The sequence below is a fragment of the Barbus barbus genome, assembly GCF_936440315.1.
Source record: "Barbus barbus genome assembly, chromosome: 40".
Taxonomy (NCBI): Eukaryota; Metazoa; Chordata; class Actinopteri; order Cypriniformes; family Cyprinidae; genus Barbus; species Barbus barbus.
The window spans coordinates 8,876,054-8,895,705 of record NC_136718.1 but is presented as its reverse complement, the minus strand read 5'-3'; the positions used below and the strand labels follow the sequence as shown (position 1 = coordinate 8,895,705).

General features: G+C 36.8%; 1 protein-coding gene across 2 annotated transcripts in view; it reads right to left on the bottom strand.

The window, feature by feature from the left end:
- Positions 1-19,652, bottom strand: part of LOC306859999 (forkhead box protein P1-B-like) — a 42,329-nt gene that overhangs the window by 7,312 nt on the left and 15,365 nt on the right. Inside the window, exons 2-11 of one of the 2 annotated variants that reach the window (XM_079401498.1) lie at positions 18,148-18,299; positions 15,234-15,323; positions 9,910-10,047; positions 9,557-9,646; positions 9,173-9,299; positions 7,867-8,032; positions 3,968-4,072; positions 2,054-2,141; positions 1,709-1,792; positions 1,381-1,588 (exon numbers count right to left, since the gene is read on the bottom strand). In XM_079401498.1, the coding sequence (XP_079257624.1) occupies positions 1,381-1,588; positions 1,709-1,792; positions 2,054-2,141; positions 3,968-4,072; positions 7,867-8,032; positions 9,173-9,299; positions 9,557-9,646; positions 9,910-10,047; positions 15,234-15,323; positions 18,148-18,285 (1,234 nt within the window). In that variant the 5' untranslated portion in view covers positions 18,286-18,299. Of the gene's footprint in view, positions 1-1,380; positions 1,589-1,708; positions 1,793-2,053; positions 2,142-3,967; positions 4,073-7,866; positions 8,033-9,172; positions 9,300-9,556; positions 9,647-9,909; positions 10,048-14,591; positions 14,719-15,233; positions 15,324-18,147; positions 18,300-19,652 lie in introns of those variants that run through there. The other variant, XM_079401499.1, reaches the window with a different exon arrangement.

Below are 19,652 nucleotides of genomic sequence, written 5' to 3'. Positions count from 1 at the left end.
CTGGGCCCGTATTCACAAAACATTCTCTCTTACCACTAAGAGCTCTCCTAAATAGCAGTAAAAGTTTTTAGCTAAGAGTTTTCTCTTAAAACATATTAACAAAGCTGCTGAGACAAACTTGTACTAAGGAATAGAGAGAAGTTACTAAGAGTAAGGGTGGGGTTGACCTCGTTGCTATGGATGATGTCAGTATGCTTACTAACTATGGGCACAGTGATTGGCTGATAGGAGAGGGGAGGGGTCTCTGTCAGATTTATTCATAGAAAAATGCAGAGAATTTTTATCATAGGGAATATTATGTTGCGTTACGTAATATTATTGTTACATAATAGTATTATGTCAAAATATTGGCTCCCACTTTATATTAGGTGGCATAACTATGTACTTACATTTAAATTAATCATTTGGTACAATGCACTTATTGTGTACATGCATGTTTTTACATTGTAATTATATATAGGTATTTTTAAAAATATTAGTACATTTATAATTACACTGTTGACCCACTCTTAAACCTACCCAATACCACCAAACCCGTCCCTAACCTTACCCATATCCCACCTCAATAGCAGCAAAAGTGATTTGCAATACAATATGACCAAAATAAGTACACTGTAATTACTTTCTGAGGCAAGTACATAGTAGTTAAGGCCACCTAATATAAAGTGTGACCAAATATTGTTACATATTCAAATAAAGGTTTAAAAAAAAATTAATTGCCACATTCAAATAAAGATATGTTTAAAATGCAGGATAAGTATCACTAATTAAACAACTATATCTTCAGCTTATTGTCAGCCTCTTACATGTATGCTTCTCAAAAACAATTAGCGGATATGCATATAAACAGCCTTTTAATTAACAGAGTAGAATAATCATGGCTGATAGTAATACATGCAAATGAAGAAAAATAAATAAATAATAATAATAATAAAAAAAAATAACGATGCAAGAACAGCTGTTATTTCTTGCCCGATTGGTTAATGAAAAGAAGCATATAATCAAAGGAACATTTGGAGTTGGGATAACCTTCAAAATCAAAGGAGATACCATTTTAAAAGGTCATTATCATCAACTGTTTCTAAAATGTATACATTCAGAGGCAGATTGCCAGGAACAGCTATTTTAGGAATAGTGTGGTTTGGTCTTAGTGACTTAGGAGTCCTCTTCACTACTCCTAACATTTCACAGATTTAGGAGCTAGTTTTATCGCTAAAACGCTTTGTGAAATACTCCTAAATTTAGGACTGAAGCCCATTTTTTAAAGATTTTCTCCTAAATCAGCGAGTTATGAGCTAATTTTAGCCTTAAGATGTTTTGTGAATACAGGCCCTGATCACTGCACTACAGTGACTGTGGGTCAGAGGTCACGGATCTCACCTTGGTCCATGGCTATGTTGTATTTGTCAGAGTAGCGTTTGCGTATGGGTCCCATGCTGTGCAGGCTGGTGGGTATGATGACAGAGGGCATCTGGGGGAGTGACGTGAGGGGTGTAGACGGGGCTGTGGCACTCTGGGAAAGACTCATAGAGGGAGTGGTTTTGGGAACGGTTGCCTTGGCAAGCGTGAGGTTGGACACCAGATTCACCTAACAACCACAAAAAAAAAAAACGGTGAATATTTCACCAGCAATCTCGAATCTTGTAGTGTATCTTCAGAACTACACACATGTGTTTAATCAGAGTAAATGGCAAATAAAGTGACATACTGGCTGAGGGGCAGGTTTGGGCTCAGTAGACTTGACATGGAGGTGGGCCATCATGGCCTGAAGGCGTTCTTTGTCTTTGGCGAGCTGTTTGACAAACACAAACACAACAGAGATGTACCATTGATAAACCTTGAGTTTTCTGTTGTCTAGCGTTCACATGGTTTTTCTTTATGTGTACATACGGAACAGGAAAAAGATTAGAGCTCAGATTAAAGCAGGATGTTCAACTACATGCAAAGCAGAAAACAAACATTTCTTCAGTCTAATCAGAATTACATACACCATATGAAAACCCAGTTCCGTTTGGAGAAAAAGCAATTGTGTTGAGTGTTTGTAAAGCCTTACCTGCAGTTCCAGCTGCTGAACCACCTGCATCTGAACTCTGCACTGCGCTGTGCTCTTGTCATCCAGAGCATGTTCACTGTTCAAATGCCTGAAAAATAAAACACACATGCAGACGTTCGGTATAAGGACTGTCATTAAAACACATCTTTCATTTTTTTTCTCTTGCACTCTGAATCACCACTGTGTATGAAATGTGCTATATAAATGAACTTGCCTAGTCTTGCCCAAAGTTGACTAAGAACATAAGTTTAATTTCATTTGCCAACACAAAGTTTAATCAGGACAATACTACAATATTACAGTTATATAGTTTGATTCATTTAAGCAAATCATTTGAACTGTTTGATGAACTGGCCAAAGAAACAAACAAAAAAAAAACAGTGCTTATTGCATATTGTTTAATTTGGGTGTTGGCAAGACTTAAGTTTTTTAAAATCCCTTATATTCACTAAGGCTGCATTAATCAAAAAAACAGTAAAAACTGAAACATTGTGAAATACTATTACAATTTAAAATAACTTTTTAATACATTTTAAAAAGTAATGTATTTCTGTGATAGAAAAGCTGAATTTTCAGCATCAATACTTCAGTCTTCAGTGTCACATGATCATTCACAAAGCATTCTAATATGCCGATTTTCTACTCAAGAAATATTTAGAAATGCTGAAAGTATTTGTATTTTTTTGTGGAAACCATGATACATCTTATTCAAGATTTTTTTTTTTTTTAATGAAAATAAAGTTCAAAAGAACAGCATTTAATGGAAATAAAATTCAGTTGTAATATTACAATTGCCATTACTGTCAGTTTTGATCAGTGTAATTCATCACTGCTGAATTAAAGTATTCATCTCTTTTAAAAAGTCTTCTAAACTTTTATAGTGCATATCGTTGCTACGATTATGATTTCAACATCACTTCAGCTTTTTACTCCCAAACATGTAATGTGAATGAGTCTGAATAAATATTTAAAAAGAATGAATTGATTGTATATCATACATTACTAAGCAACCTAAATGTACAGGACGCAATACTACTATTGAGAAGTAGAGGGCGCTGTGTTCAAAGAAAATCTGTGCAAGGCTTTCATCCAACCAACTTCCTCTTCTAACAAAAAATGTATCAACAAAAATGTATTTCTTTAACACTCCAACCCATAACTTGCTTTTGAGAACATACATCCATGAAATGGTCTTCTTGACAATACAGTACTGAATTTACTACTGAATAAAGAGAGAGGGAGATTCTGACATTCTGAAAATACTACAGTAATGCAATTTTTGTGATTATAGCATATTTGTGAATGAATAATGCTTATTAAGAAGGCTAAGCACCTCATTTTCAGGTACGGCATGTGAATCTCAGTGTGATGTGATAGTTTGGAACATGTTTTTAATAGTGCAACTCTGCCTGAGCTGAGGAACAAAGGCAGTGTTGTGGCAATAGACAGGGCGGGGCCTCGGACTGGGAGCAGGGGTCAGGGTCAGTGGAAGGGGCACAGATAAACATCCTCCTGTTGTTTGTTTTGGGAGGGATGGCCAGGATCACCATGGGTACTCTGTTTATCAGTGCACTGAGCTCAACCCTGAGGGGCCCCACGACTGCAACGCCACAGGGGAGAGAGAGAGAAAGAAAGAGGGAAATAAAGGAAATGGAAAGAAAATAAAGAGACATGGGCAGAATATACATATATACAAGTAAATGGAGGTTAGCGACAGTAGAAGGAGTGAATAAGGACAAAAAAACATGTGAACAGAGTAAACAGGAAAGAACCACATAAAATGAGCTGTACAAAAGGCAGCAAGCACACTCAGAAATGATAATTAGATTACAGCCGCATACAGCTCCTCCTCACAGATCTGCAAATAGGACAAACAGCAAAATAAAATGCAGAGGATGAGAGCGGTTGACTCACTTGAGGAATGACTGGAAGTCTCCAAACACAGCATCGCAGCCTGGCCACTTGCATACGCCGTGGCTGTATAAAGGATGGGCGCTCTGGGAATGACTCTCCTGAGAACTGAAGCAAAAACAGACACAATAAATGCAGAATCTGAAGCATGCTTGGGTACCGGTCAAGTACTTTTTAAAAGGTTAAACAGTACAGGATTGCACCGGACAATGCCACTGTTGTGAACTGTGTCGAGACACTGTGCAACTATGTGACCCATAGGGCTCTGCTCCTTCCATTTCAACCCAAATCACACCACTATACACTTTCATTTGTTCTTGAGCAATGTCTGAAATATTTGGGACATGCCAAGATGATGTCTAGAAGTTGTGCATCTCACAAAGCCTGCCTAGAACGTTTGCCATCTTTCACCTCAAAGTCAAAAGAATATAATAAATTACACCACTAAAGCCTAGGATAAAGAAATTTCTACAGCAATTCTTCAATACAGCAATCAAGATTTTTAGGTATTTACATTAATTTCATTCATATTTCCTACAAATACTTTAAAAGAAAGAAGAACATTAGCATACATTCTGAAACCAGAGTTTCTGACTGTGGTCAGAGATGCTTCTAAGAGTAAGGTATGGAAAAAACAGACTAGGCAAACTGCAAGAAAGATTGCACCTGATACTGCAGATTCATGCTTTCCGCTGAGTGTCTTTCCACTTGACAGGCTTGTTTTCAAATCACAATATTTCGATATTGTGATGCATCTTGTGAGGCATGAATCACTGTGTGTAGTATCGTTAAATAACTATTCGTGCAGCTCTATATAAGATTGCTGTCATTATGTTTTTTTTTTTCTGAATTATCATTATTAATGCAGCACCATTACCATAATGTGATAAAAATAATGATAAATTAAAGAACTTATGACATGATAGTATTTGTTGTACAGCATTTTTTATTTGAAGTATTTTTCACTGCTGTTTTGGGGTTGGCAAGATTCTATGTTTTTGAAAGAAGCCTCTTGTGCTCACCAAGGCTGCATTTATTTGATCAAAAACAGTAAAAAAAATGGGTAGCTAATAAAACATGTAATTTATTCTTGTGACTTCAGTGTCTTCAATCTTCAGTGACACAACCCTTTAAACATTCTAATACACTGGATTTCTTTGTGCCAAAGAACAGCATTTATTTGAAATAGAAATCTTTTGTAACATTACACATATACAGTATTTACTGTCACTTTTCGTTCCATCTGTCTTCGCAGAATAAAAGTATTTTGTTTCTGATGCTGAACTTTCGAACTGTAGTTTAGCGCAGTATTTTTTATGCTTTTTTTGGGAATGAGATGTAACCCTGACAGCATTTTGTCAGATGTTTTCATAAAGCAGCATTCTTCCGCTCAGAACCATCTGACAAACTAGCTGGACATGTTTAGGACTTTGTATCAAACAGTGGACTGCTTGAGAACGTGATTTATTTTTGTATTTAAAAAATGCCAAGAATGCTTTATTTCTTTGGGATCAAGCGAGGTTGTGTCCTTTGACCCATGACCTTCTCCTTTTCTAGCCTAAGAGAGCCCTGTGTGTCTCTGCCAGCGGATTCCTTCCCTTACACCGAAACAAAGAGAAAGCGTCTACAGCGGGCATAATTTCTCTCTCAGTGCTCGAACACAACCCCAGCCTAGGCAGATGACTCACACCTGACAAATTAAAACAGACTTTGTTATTTCCATCCTTATAACACGCTGAACAATAAAAGAAGCTAGCAAGCAGACACAATATAACTAATCTGAGCAATGAACTGTTTGTTCTTGCAGATGGGGCTCTGAAGATCCCAGCCCAATGTCAAATGCTCGTCTCTCAGGAATAAGCACTCAACGTTACAGCAGTATACGTATCAAAATGGAGCATGGCAGATTTTAAAGGATTGATTACATTTCATCCCTCACTCCATCAGTGGGAAAGTGTGTTTTTGCATGTCACTCAGTAAGCCAGAAGGAGAGACGGATAGACAATGTTGTGGTCTTCTAGAAGGGGTGAAGGGTTTGTTCTCTGGTGCCAGCGGCTGCACTTAAGGTTTTAGTTGCAGGCGTCTCTCTGGCGGGCAGGAGTTTACATGACACATGAAACTGACCACACAGTCCTTGAGCTCTCACCCTCCACCAATATCATGCAAACAATCACAGACGGGCCATAAGAGCGCTCTGCTGACAATACAGACCACATCAAGGCAACGCTAGGACACAATGGCACCTACTGTAATCTGAGCATTTACTGTTAACAGGGTAGTGTGGTATAGCGGTTAAGACTCAGGGCTGGGGATCCAGAAGGTTGCTGGTTCTTAAAGGGTTAGTTCACCCAAAAATGAAAATTCTGTCATTAATTACTCACCCTCATGTTGTTCCAAACCTGTAAGACTTCCGTTCGTCTTCGGAACACAAATTAAGATATTTTTGATGTATTCTGAGAGCTCTCAGACCCCTCCATAGACCGCAAGGGTCCTTATATGATTAAGGTCCAGAAACGTAGCAAGGAGATCGGTAAAATAGTCCATGTGACATCAGGGGTTCAACTGTAATTTTATGAAGCTACAAGAATACTTTTTGTGCACAAAAAAAAACAAAACGACTTTATTCAAATTTGTCTCCTCCGCATCACCCTAGTGCCATTTTTGAGAATATCCACTGAACGCAAACAGCATATGCTCTTCTGTGTCAGCTGCGCCACACGTATCATGTAAGGATCGTGTAAGGACCCTTGCTTTTTATGGAGGGACTGAGAGCTCACAGATTCCATCAAAAACATCTTAATTTGTGTTACGAAGTTGAATGGAGGTCTTATAAGTTTAGAACAACATGAGGGGGAGTAATTAATGACAATTTTCGTTTTTGGGTGAACTATCCCTTTAACCCCTATTTCTCCACTTCAATGTTCACACAGTGAGAGTTTAAAGACTGACAACAGTCAAGTGCTTCTGACAAACAAGCTCCTTAAACATACAGACTAACAGGTTTAGACCTCGACAAACATGGATATGGAGGTGTGTTTGTTCATGTGTGTATATGAAGAAAAGCCCACAGGGAATGCATTGACACAGACTGTCACCTTTCACACAGCCACAAAGACAAATGCCTTTAAAGACCTGACATTTGTCAACAGTATTCTTTCAATACAACATACTGTATTAGGAACCTCCCACAACCTGACTGGTTTGACTACTCATCAAATACTAAATTACAGTGAGATAAATACTCTTAAGAAATAATTAGAATCTTGTCATTTTAAGACCATTTTGTAAACAACAACATTATTACTGGCTTGAATTATTTCTGATTGGTTAAGGTAGCATTCTGGCTGTACCTTGAAATTACCTTAAAATATTGGTTGGTATGCTGTACAACTATGGCTTTGAATGTCTTCACTCTGATAATGAAAATACAGTTGGTGTAAAATGTGCAGTGTCAATCTGTAATATAAAGTAATAATGAGAACACTACTGAAACAGAATGTGGTAACTTCTTTGTGCTGTACTTGCGGGTGTTTCAGCGTATTGTTACAGGAAGAGTGCATTAACAACTAGAGTTGCACACCGTGACTAGCACGGTCAAGTTAACTTGTGCATTTTCTTTTTTTTGTGCAGATGCATGAAGTAATGTGTATGTTGAGTAAATTATCTTGTTACCGAAGAGCTTCCGTTTCCTTTTATTCATTCACTATTGAGCTCTCAATTTGGAGCGAAAGAGCATCAAGTGCAAATATAAACTAAGTATTCTTAAGAACAACACACACATGATTTCTGGCTAAACCTAAATAAATGGCACATGCTTGAATGCAATAAAATATTGTCTCAAGAAAAAAAAAGAAAAAAAAAAAAGAAAAAAAAAAAAAAAAAGTTTAATGATGATGAAGTACCTGTCTCTCCGGCTGGGCCGGTGCACATGATGTCCATTAGTGCTTGAGTGGTGGTTGAGGATCTGAGTTTTGGGAGGAGAAGGGGATTTGTCTCCTCTACTCTTCTCCTCCTGTCGTGCATCTGCCGTCTCTTTCCACAGCTGCTGAATCTCAGCAGGGATCAAACCTGTGAGTGAGACACTGCCTTCATTAGATCACTAGAAAACTAATAAGACCTCTATATCTATGATTCCATTTTTCCATTTTATCACCCATTAACCTTTGAAACCCATGTGACTACTGTATTTCAAATAATCTCGGCTGCTCAAGAAACATTTAATAATCTCAACATTGAAAACAGTTGTGCAATATTTTTGTGGAAACCGTGATATAAGTATTTAGAAAGTCAAGTAATATTTCTATTTATATACTGGCTTTCACAATACACACAGCTTTATAGGAAGTTATATTGCAGTGTTTATAATGTAACCCAAAGGGTAACGTTAATCTAAATTTAAATTCCATTAGTCTCATACTGCTATTTCATGTCACGTGGCAGTGACGCTCATATTAACATTTTAACCGTTAACTGAAAGTAAAATTTTTGACCGATTAAAATTACCAGTTTAAATGGTTTTTTTTTTTTAAGTATCTTTTCCAAGTATTGTTTAAGTTTGCTGCATGGTGAAAGAAACGTATGCTATACATATTTGATGAACCACGAGTAAAAATCAACCCAGAGCAACAGTTTAAAAGTAGACCAATTCCATGGAAAAAAGGCACACTTTGCAACCCTACATCCAACACGAGCTTGACTCATCACAGGTCGAGAGTTAGGAGACGTGACTGACAGACCATGCTGGAGGATCCCACTGAGGTAGGACTGCTATTTAATTTTTATGTCTGACGAAAAAAAAAACTCTTTTAAGGGCATAGTTGTTGTCAGTGTGTTTTATCATCTTAATTTGTTAAGTGAAAAATATTTAGTTTATTTTATTCTTTTTTATTTATATTATTTTAGTCTGTTTTTCTGTTCTCAGAAGCGCTGCAGGTGTGTAATAACTTGACGATGTGTGAATCCAGGTTCTGTTGTTGCTGTTGTTCTCTATGCTGCTGTTTGCACGTTAAAATAAACCTGTGAATTTTTTTTTTTAATGGGTCACACACACACACACACACACACTCATCCATTCAATTTTTTTTATTTAATAGCCTACTAATTTATTATTGCAATCTTACCAGTTAACGGTTAATGTTCGGATAATGAGCACCGGTTGTTGGTTGGGCAAATTAACTGAAATGAGCATCCCTAGTGAGGGCTTCTTACCTTGGGCCAGTGTACCGGTGAGAGCCGACGGGACAGACAACAGGCCCTGTCTCTGCAGGTTGAGTAGGTGCTGCTGTTGAACGGAGAGTAACTGGTGCTGTATAGCCATCTGCTGGGCCATCATCTGCTGTTAGAAATACAGAGACAGACACTTGACACTCCCAGTAGTCACTGCCTGTGTCTTTATTCACTCGTAGCATTGTCGCACAGCCGGCATTGTCACTCAAGAGAGTAATGCTGCAGACACCACAGCCGATGTCTTCACTCGCTCACAGTACAGTCGCACAAAGCCAACAAGACACAGAAATGTGGCGGGGGGAAATCTGGCACAGATTGCAACAAATGGCTCTGATGGTCCTCTGGGGTATATTGTGATGCTGTTACCTCTTTACTGGGTTTCGCAGCATGCTGTTGCTGCAGGAGCTGCAGGTGGAGTTCCTCTTGCTGTTTCTTATAGAACTCCTGAAGCTGTTGCTGAGAAAACATTAACACCAAAAACAAGTCACTTATCAATCCGAGGTATTTTACACACTAGTGAGTGACTAATATATTGACCAGGTTGATTAATAATCTGAAATCTAGGCATTTTGAGATCATTTTGAGACATTTTTAGCTTATATGGGAGGGGAGTTGAGGACCTCAAGCCTGAGTTTCTTTTAGTAACTAACTACACTAAATGATATTTTGTTGTTGTTGCGATTCTGCGAAGATGCACCACACTGTGTGTGTGTGTGTACCTGCTGTAACATGAGGGCCTGTTGTTGCTGCAGTAACAGTTGGAGCTGCTGGGGGCTCAGGACCTGCTGCTGCAGGATCTGCTGCATCTGCTGAGGGGTGATGGCCTGAGGAGTTATCATCCCCACTGATACAGCCGCCTAGAGATACACACATACAACCGCTTCATTATTTATCATGCAGTAGCTGTGAGTAGCTTATTAGACTTATCCTGATACCAAAAATGTAGTAGCCGATACCAGTACCAGTAAAAATGCAGGACTGTCATGATACCGTAACAAAATCTAATATGCTTATTACATTGTAAAATAATAATTTAAATATTTATTAAATAAATAAAAAAACATTGACTCAAGCTTTTCCAATTAAACAGTCTGTAATAAAGATGAATAAACAAAGTAAATAGTGCTTGCAGGTCTAAAAATCAAATATTCAACATTTACAAATTAAAAACTAAATCAAAAAGTAATGTAAAAAACAACAAAAATTATTGCTGTAGTCTTTATTATTAGTGATAATATTACTAATATTAATTCAGCACTGTCAGAATTTAACTGAGCAGCAGGTCTGTGGTTAAAATTCGCTGTGCATTTTCTGTGTTATTATTATAATATGTGTTAATATTTGTTTTTAAATGACTTAAAAGTTAATAAGTTTATCCAGCCGAGTGCAGCGAATAGTTGCCTATTATTTTTCAATATCTCCAGTAATTAATATTAACAACAATATACAGCAGCAGGTCAATTAGGCTGCACTTTCACCGCAAGCTATAAAGCACACATCCAATATTTTGACAAACACCCAATGTTTTGTAAGAATCATTTATATTCACTTAATACAAAACTGACTGTGCTTTCACTAACAAGACACACATTTTAATCATCCGTACACACAGCCAGATCACCACAAGGTATGAGTGTGCATCCGGAAATAGATAGAGTGTAGGTATTGCATTAAGTCAGACACTGTTTGAAGATTTTTTTTAGATGCCTTTATCTTTTTATTTGAAGTACTGATTTGGTACCAAAGCAACTGACTGTATGCAATATGGACAATATGTCAAGCTGCAGGATGACAATACATTTAATAGCCTCTTCAAAATGGGTTTGATTGATTTCATCAAGTTGAACAAGGCTTGCAACATTTCATCTGCACACCTTGTGATGTAAAAAAAATTAAATAAAAAGCACAAGACTAACTCCAAGAACAAAGGGCTTTCCACAAACCCAATTTCAATCCTCTTCCCCAAGGATCGTAAACACTTTGAAAAACAAGTGAACAGCTAAAATGAGATCGAGTAGGACTATGCCAGACCTCTTTGTATATTTTATTGTTTAGACATTCAGGGAATAGTTTCCAAGTCCTCTGGGCCTCAACGGTCAACATCAACAAGACCAAGTAAACAAATATACAAACAATTTTGAAAACCACAATGCTTACAGCCCTCAATAAAATGCAAGGACAAACCCCTCTGCCTACAACTGGAAAATGTCTCATTTCAGTTATTTAATTTGCCCATAAACTGAGGCAAACAACCAGTCAAGATTAAAAAGACAAATACATTATTCATTTGTTGACAGCAGCTCAAACACTGACATTAAAAATGCTACCAACGAAAACAGACAAACAAAAGTACCCACAACAGAGGCGAGTGTTTTAAATGTAAATGAACTGGATTCACAATGAGTTAGCCCATGCTTCACTTGGCCTCAAGCAATTACCACATCTCAAGCCAAACACACACACAGGCGCGCACACACACACTCGCTGCTTTTAAGATGTTTACAATAAACATAAACAGAATAATTAAAGTCACATTTACGGATTCGTATAAATAATACATACTGGGGTACACAGCAACTGTAAAAACAAAACTGGAGATTGCATTTTAATTAAGTCTGTGAAACACAAACAAACACAAATTTCCAGTAAAGAAGTCTGTGTTCAGACTCGTATAAACATACTGCTGGACTGAGATACTGCAACTATGAGAGAACAATAACAGCTGACTGTTGTACTCATAAGATTTCCCATACAGTGTGTGCGCACATGCATGTAGAGGGGCTGATCATGGCCCAAAATCAGGAAAATTGAAGAAATAGTTCACCCAAAAACGTAAAATCCAGTCATTATTTACTTTTATAACCCTCTCTTTGATGAAACGCAAAAGGTAGATATTTAGCAGAATGTTTATGCTGCTCTTTTCCTACTTGGCACTAAGACATTACACTGACCTCAGATTCTCATATTCACAGGTGATTGGGAACTGTAAGGAATTTAAATGACATTTGTTATATATAAAAGACACACACAGCACATATTTTGAAAATATTTGCATGTATATTTATATAATTTATATCATATATAAATATTTAATATATAAACTTAACATTTTTCCTAAATATATACATGCATGTGTGTGCATTTATATACATAATAAATATACATAGTACACACACACACACACACATATATATTATGTAAACAAAAACTTTTATTTTGGATGCGAGTAATCATTTGACAGCACTAATTACATGATTACATGTTCACACAGCGGCAGTAAATTAATCAATTTATTGATTCCCCCTAATTCTTCATTTTTATCAACTCATCAACAAACAACTTAACAAACCCACTGTAGTTCTTACATTAAACCCGGTTTGGGAAACCCCGGTGCAATGTACGGTTTAAAGCATTTTATGATGTTGATATCCCAAAATGGAATATTTTCTTTCTCTTTGCTTTTTTATATCAGTGCGTTACGTTTGATGGTAAGTTTAAAACAAGTTGGATAAAAAAAGTAATCTAAAAGTAATATAAAAAGGAGGCAGAATACATAACCCAAAATGAGTAACCTAGATTACATTACTAACTACAATTTACATCCTGTAATCAGTAACGGACTACAATTTGTAAGTAATCTAACCAGCACTGTTATAAGATCATTTCATGCATTATGCATTGATACGTATTGTAGCTTTGCATTGCAACATACTGCGGCACAGTATACTTTTACACCCCTAGTTTACAGACTTTTTAACGCAACACAAAGGTGACATAAAACAATGCAAAACTGGAAAACAAACTAAAAATAATTTCAATATTTATAAAAGATAAATATTACTTATGGTAATATATTTTACATAATTATAGCTATCTATTTAAAAAAACTGTTTTAGAATGCATCTTTAATTACATGCTGTCATAAGAACAACCAGTATGATTTTTCCTCATGAAAAACACAAAACCCAATAGGCCCTAGCAGCTCTTGGTTCAGTTAGAGTCAAACATGACTAAAATTAATGACTTGCGGTTCAGTAAGCGAGTCAGATTAATTCAGTAACTACTGCAACTGTTTCACGAGTGCTTTCCTGGTCGGCCATGTGCTGCTTGCAACAAAAAAGGGTTTATTTTTTTTGTTGTTATTGTAATATTTCATTTTGCTAATTCACAACTCAACTGAAATATGATTTGTTCTGTCATGGTACTTTGGATTCAGCGGCGGCCCACTGCCAGCCTTGCAAAGTGGTGCAGGAAACGCAGTGTTCCCTCTTCATCAGCAGAAGAATACACTTCTAAGAAGCTAAGAGGCAGCATATATGCTGTATACATGCTGCATGCCTATATGCTGTATACATGGCCACACATCACAGGGAAAGATTTTCCATAAAAATAACTTATTGAAGAAATAGAAACAGTATATTTTACAAATGAACAAACTGATATTCAGAAGTACTGCACTTCGAGTCTCAACACAGAAATATTTGAAATGTCAAAGCCTGAGAAGAACATAGGCATGCCAGCAAATTAATGTAAATATTCTCTCTCGGTGGCATAGTAAGCACTGATGAGCGTTGTCTCCATGACAACAGACAAGTCCAAACATTGTTTTGTTGTTATTATTGTTCTTGCCAGTGTGTCAGAGAACCAACTCCCCATGAGTGAGTACATATCAACAAGCGATCGCTTCTGAAAACACAAGCCATAAATCAACAGGCTTCAGCAGCCCAAAAACAAATAGAGCCCGTTGTTATTCCCTTTCAATACCTTGAACAATTTTGGTGTGGTTACCCGCCTAAAGTAAAAAATAACATTCTTTCCAGCACTGTGCATCTGGGTAAATATAAATTGCAAAGGCAAGGGGAAAAAAAACAAGAGGGGAAAAAGGCTCAGTTCTGTGAACACAGCCTTTAAAAAGACAAAGAGAAGTAAGTCAGGGAATAAAATTACAGCTCAAAGACAGTGAGTCACAGAAATAAGGTTCCAGTGACCATTCAAAGCTTTCAGCCCTTTGTCAGATCGGATACCACGGACCCTAGTGGTCATGCACTTCATTAATCATTCCCTCTTAAGATAGAAAATAAACAGTCTGGAACAATACTCTTCTACAATGTCAGCAAATTATATAAAAAGAAACTCAATTAAGAATGAATCTTTAACAAATGAACAACTCAGTGTATTTTAAATTTATGATGTCCAAGTTAAAGTGTCAAGAAAATTACAGCAATTTACAAAAAAATGCAATAAAAGTTTTAAATAAAAGCACAGTGGGGAAACAGAAAATGTGTATTCATTTAATAAACTGCCTGAAAAACACTCCTAAAACGCAACCAGACATCCAATACCTGAACAAACTAAAGCAAACGTTATATCTTTTGCCCTTTCCATCTCAGTACTCACAGACCTTGATAACTCCATGGGCGGCAGGAACAGAGAGCTGCGCAGAATGTTTGAAGACTAGAGAGAATGCCAGTATCCTCCTACTGTTCTTTCAACTACCCAACCCTGATGACCAACCCACTACCTCCAATAATGCCCTCACTAGGATCCCAAACCTAATGTAACCATTCAGTCACATGGCTCAGGCTACTAATCCCGCCCCTTGCACTTGCCATAGTGGCATGTTGATTTGAACTATTGACAATGTGAACCCTCGTTTCACCACTTGCATGCACATTCACACGAGACACACGTACAAAGCATTCAATTAATGATGAATAAATAAAGGCAGCTGTGCACTGGGTAGCATATAGTGTGTTTGTTTGCAGCTAAAGCTCTACAGCTGTCTATTTCTCTTCAGTAATATAGCCTTATCTGTTAACTGACATGACAGAAAATACTTTTGCAATAGGCTACATACACAATAAAAGTGAACTTGTAATCTTCCATCGTAACAATGTGTAATAATAAAACACACCCTGATTGCCCCATCTCTTTATGATCTGTTGAAGGCAGCATAAACAAGTCGGTTTGTGTAATAGTGTAAACAACATGGTTCTCTGGAGGAGTATGTGTGTGCTGTAGGTGGAGGAGGGTATGGCTCTACCTGTGCGTCTGTCTCTTTTTCTGTGCTCTTGGGGGACTTTTCACCACTCGGTTGCTGCTGCTGCTGTTGTTGTTGAGCAACTTGTAGCGCCTGAAGAAGCCAAAAAAACAATAACAAGTTTCTGATTGGCTTCTGAGCTGCTCTGCTCTCCCAGGACTATTCACATTGTTTTCAGGAACACAGATGCAAAGGCAAGATATTTTGTAATCAAGACTGGTTGATAAAGTCAAAGTTTTTTTGTTTTTTGGTGAAACGGTGTTAAAAAAAAGAAAAGAAAAGGAATGTCGTCAAAAAGGAAGTTGTCATTTACTGACTCCCATGTCAATCCAAACCTTATGACTTTCTTTTCCTGCAGAACACAAAGACACTACTATACAAAATGTTTCCACTAATACTTTTTCATTTATGTTTAATTATTTTGTTTAGTGAGGTATATTAAACTGATTTGATAATTTTTATTCAAAGAATCCCATTTAAATAAAGTTTTAAAAGCAGCACAACTGTTTTTTTTAACACTGATAACAATAATCAGCATATTGAAATTTCTGAAGGATCATGTGACACTGAAGACTGATGCTAAAAATTCAACTTTAAAATCATGAGAATAAATTACATTTTAAAATATATTAATGTACAATATAATTATCTTTAATTCCATAATAGTACTGTTTTATTGTATTTTACTACAGACAGCTTTGTTTACCAAAAAAAAAAAAAAAAAAAAAAAAAAACACATACGAGATACTGGATAACTAGATGGTGAGTAAATGATGACAGACTTTTGATCATTGAATTTTGTAGGTTAACTATTCCTTTAAGAACAACTCCATTGGATATATCCAAGCAAATGACGTTAAAGTCTCTTGACAAGTCCTCACAGAACAAATTAAGTGATGATTGTGCAACATTTTTTATTTAATAATAACCTGTGAACATTCTGCTGTGACAGTCCCACACTGCCAGTGCATAAAGTGCAGAGGATTCAACCTTTGGCTCTATTACCAGCCGCAGTCCCTTGGTGATTGGATCCTATCACACATTCCTCTGACGTTTATCACATGGTAACATTTGAAAAAACATTAGCATAAGTCTTTGCATGTGACAATCTAAACCTGCTCTTTATTTATACCCGAACATTATACACCTTCTGAAATGGAAAAAAAAACGTTGTCAGGAGGAAACAGCCACAAAGTAAATACCCCAGCCGTGCCAAAGCAATGAGAGGTCTCCAAAAGTTGTTGAAAGGACGTCTCTCTCACTCTCTGTTGGTTTTGTCTTATTTTCCATTGTGAGGCCTTCCAGATAGAAATCAAGGAAAGAGAAATGCAAATAGTGCAAGCGAACAATATCCACAGCGGAGGGACCATCCTCTCCAATCTGACCTCTTACACCTCAGAAGGGTCAAACATCTGGCCCTGTGGAACTCCCCTTCTCAAAAAGAAGGGTGGAGAGATGAGCAAACGGATATGAGAGACTTCAATAGAGAAGCGTGAATAGAAAAGGGAAAGCAGACAGATCATGACACAGTAATCCTTGGGAGATGAAAACAACATGGGAAAGCATTTACAGGAGCGTTTTAGAGCCTTCTCTCATTGTTTTAATACAGGACGGTGCCCTGATGCCACAGCTGTCTGGCCGATATTCCAGAGGTGACATCATAAATCTAGAATCTGAACATGGGGCAATGTGTGGGTCTCCCTCAACATTGCTGTCACAATTTTAGTATGTGCATTCCTTTTACGCACACACATATGCAGATAAAAGCATTCATAAAATGTTTTAGTGACAACAGGACTATTACTGAGAGACAGAACTATAGTCACAGAGCCCAGATTCACATAACACACATCAATGATTTAAATGACGGGTGTGTCATACAATTGCTCAATTTTTCTAATAAGCAACAAGGCTATTGTGTAACAAATGTTGACATACCAATAAAAGCTTCATTACTTTGAGAATGTATTTCCTGGAACATTTTCAACACATCAGTCTCATGTACAGGCACAGATTTCACAATTCACTTCCGATTTAACTGCAAATTCGATTCAATTCGATGTAAAAAAAAACTCAAAAATAAAAACTAATTTTCTCACACACGTTGTTCTGAACCTATGAGACTTCCTTTGAAACACTACTGTTAATATTTTCTCATTCCATTAAACTACATAAATCAACATTATAGCAAATTTACCATTACAGCTTTATACAATTTTTACCATATTTGATGAGCTGTATGTGTGCACAATGATCACCGTTTATGCTTGAATAAAAGCCTAAATGAAATCTGTTCAATATAAAGTCTCTACAAAAGACTTGGATTGCACTGCTTGACTCATATGGATGACTTTTAAGATGCACTTTTGATTACAGACTTTCAGTGAAGGAACAAATAAATGAGAGAATATTAAAAATAACTTCATTTGCATTCCCAAGATGGGTTTGGAATGACAGGAGGGTGAGTCAATTATGACAATTTCCATTTTTAGGTGAACTAACATACAAAGTACGTATTACACAACAGTAGGAGACAACAGTGCATCTATTCTTTATAACTCTGTTTAGTGATATGAATCACACATTGAAAGTGAAGGGTCACACGTTCATGTCCCATAGAAGTATAAACACAAAATTATTTAACATGTTAGGATTATTATTAACCAAATCAAGAATGAATTGGTAACATTTTATTTTGTTGACTTGATGAACCTGTAACTTTACTGGGCTGCAGAACCATTGCCACTAATGGTCTCTACAATCAACTTGGCTCACAAAGCTTTTGGGAAATGGAGCTCAGTGCAATTGACACTGAACTTTGGCTTCTGAAATTTTAGTAGTCTCAACGCAAAAAAAGAAATAAAACAATGATAAGATACCATCAGCTAACATATTTTAAGTTAGTTAAAGTTCTTACCTGTGTTTGAAGGGTCTGGGCTGTGGCTGAGGGGGATGAAGATGTATCTATGGTTACTCTCTTCTCGCTCTCTGAGCTCTGACCTTTCTGCCCAGCTGGACTGCTATTGGTTGTTTGATCGGTCTCGGACTCCTGCATGTCGATATGACAACCTGAAATACAGTAGGGGGAAATAAGGCAGCTGCCAGCAAAACAAATTACTTTTGACATAGAAGTGCATGCTTTAGAAAGCCTTTTCCTTTCTTTTTTTGCCCCCCCCACATAAGCCCACAGAATAGATCATGACAAAACATGCGTGCCAGCAGAGTTGACACCACAACACAAACATTTATGTTTGTACTGTTAACAAATATGATAGCTGCATTATAAACAAACAGTTCTGAGAATAAACCATTTGATGCCAACCGACATGTTAATGCCAATAACAGACACTCTCTAGAGACAAATCTTATACAACACAAATCAAAACGTTTCTTCTATGCACCTTGTCTTTGTAAGAGGCCTTTTGAAACCAGATAAATATCTGTTTTGCTCTTGAACAATCACTATCCCGTGTCTTCCTCCTTAAATTTGACAAACATCTGTGTGAAACAGCCTGATCACATCAGAGTGTTTACAAAAAACTGACACGAACAAAGACAACATTTCTCACAGCCTGATACAATCAACAAAGAGAAAGGCCAGAGTACTAACTGTACTTCACTTTCAGTATCAGAGATGGTGATGCTGGTTTAGTAATAAGAATGTTCATTTAATGTGTTAATTAATTCAATTAATTATGAATACGTAATTAATTGCACCTCCTGATTCGCACTGCAAATCCTGTAAGGGATTTTTCTATGCCAGATCAAGTATGCCGTCATGGCTTTAGACCTTAAAAACTTGAGGCTCATGGCGTGAGACCCTGAAAAAACAACAAGACATTATGCAGCAGCCAAAGACGCCAGTTTAGGAGTCTACATTGCTCAACAATTAAAAAATCATTGCAGATGGAACACAAGAACACATTATAACACGAAGGCTGCAAATTGATTCATTCAAAATAAGTCTATGTTTACATACTATATGTTTGTACTGTGTATATTTATTATGTATATATTAGCGCAGTCAAAAGATTAATCGTGATTAATCGCATTCAAAATAAAAGTTTGTTCACATAATATGAGTGTGTACTGTGTATATTTATTATGTATATATCAATATAAACACATACATGTATACATTTCAGAAAAATATGTAAATATATAAAATATAATGTATATACATGAAAATATTTTTAAAATATATACTGTGTGTATATATTATATTAATACATACATATACATACATACAGTGGTGTGAAAAAGGGGTGGTGATGGCGCAGTGGATAAGACACATGCCTTTGGTGTGAGAGACCCGGGTTCGAATCCACTGTGAGACACCAATGTGTCCCTGAGCAAGACACTTAACCCCCAGTTGCTCCAGAGGCGTGCGACCTCTGACATATATAGCAATTGTAAGTCGCT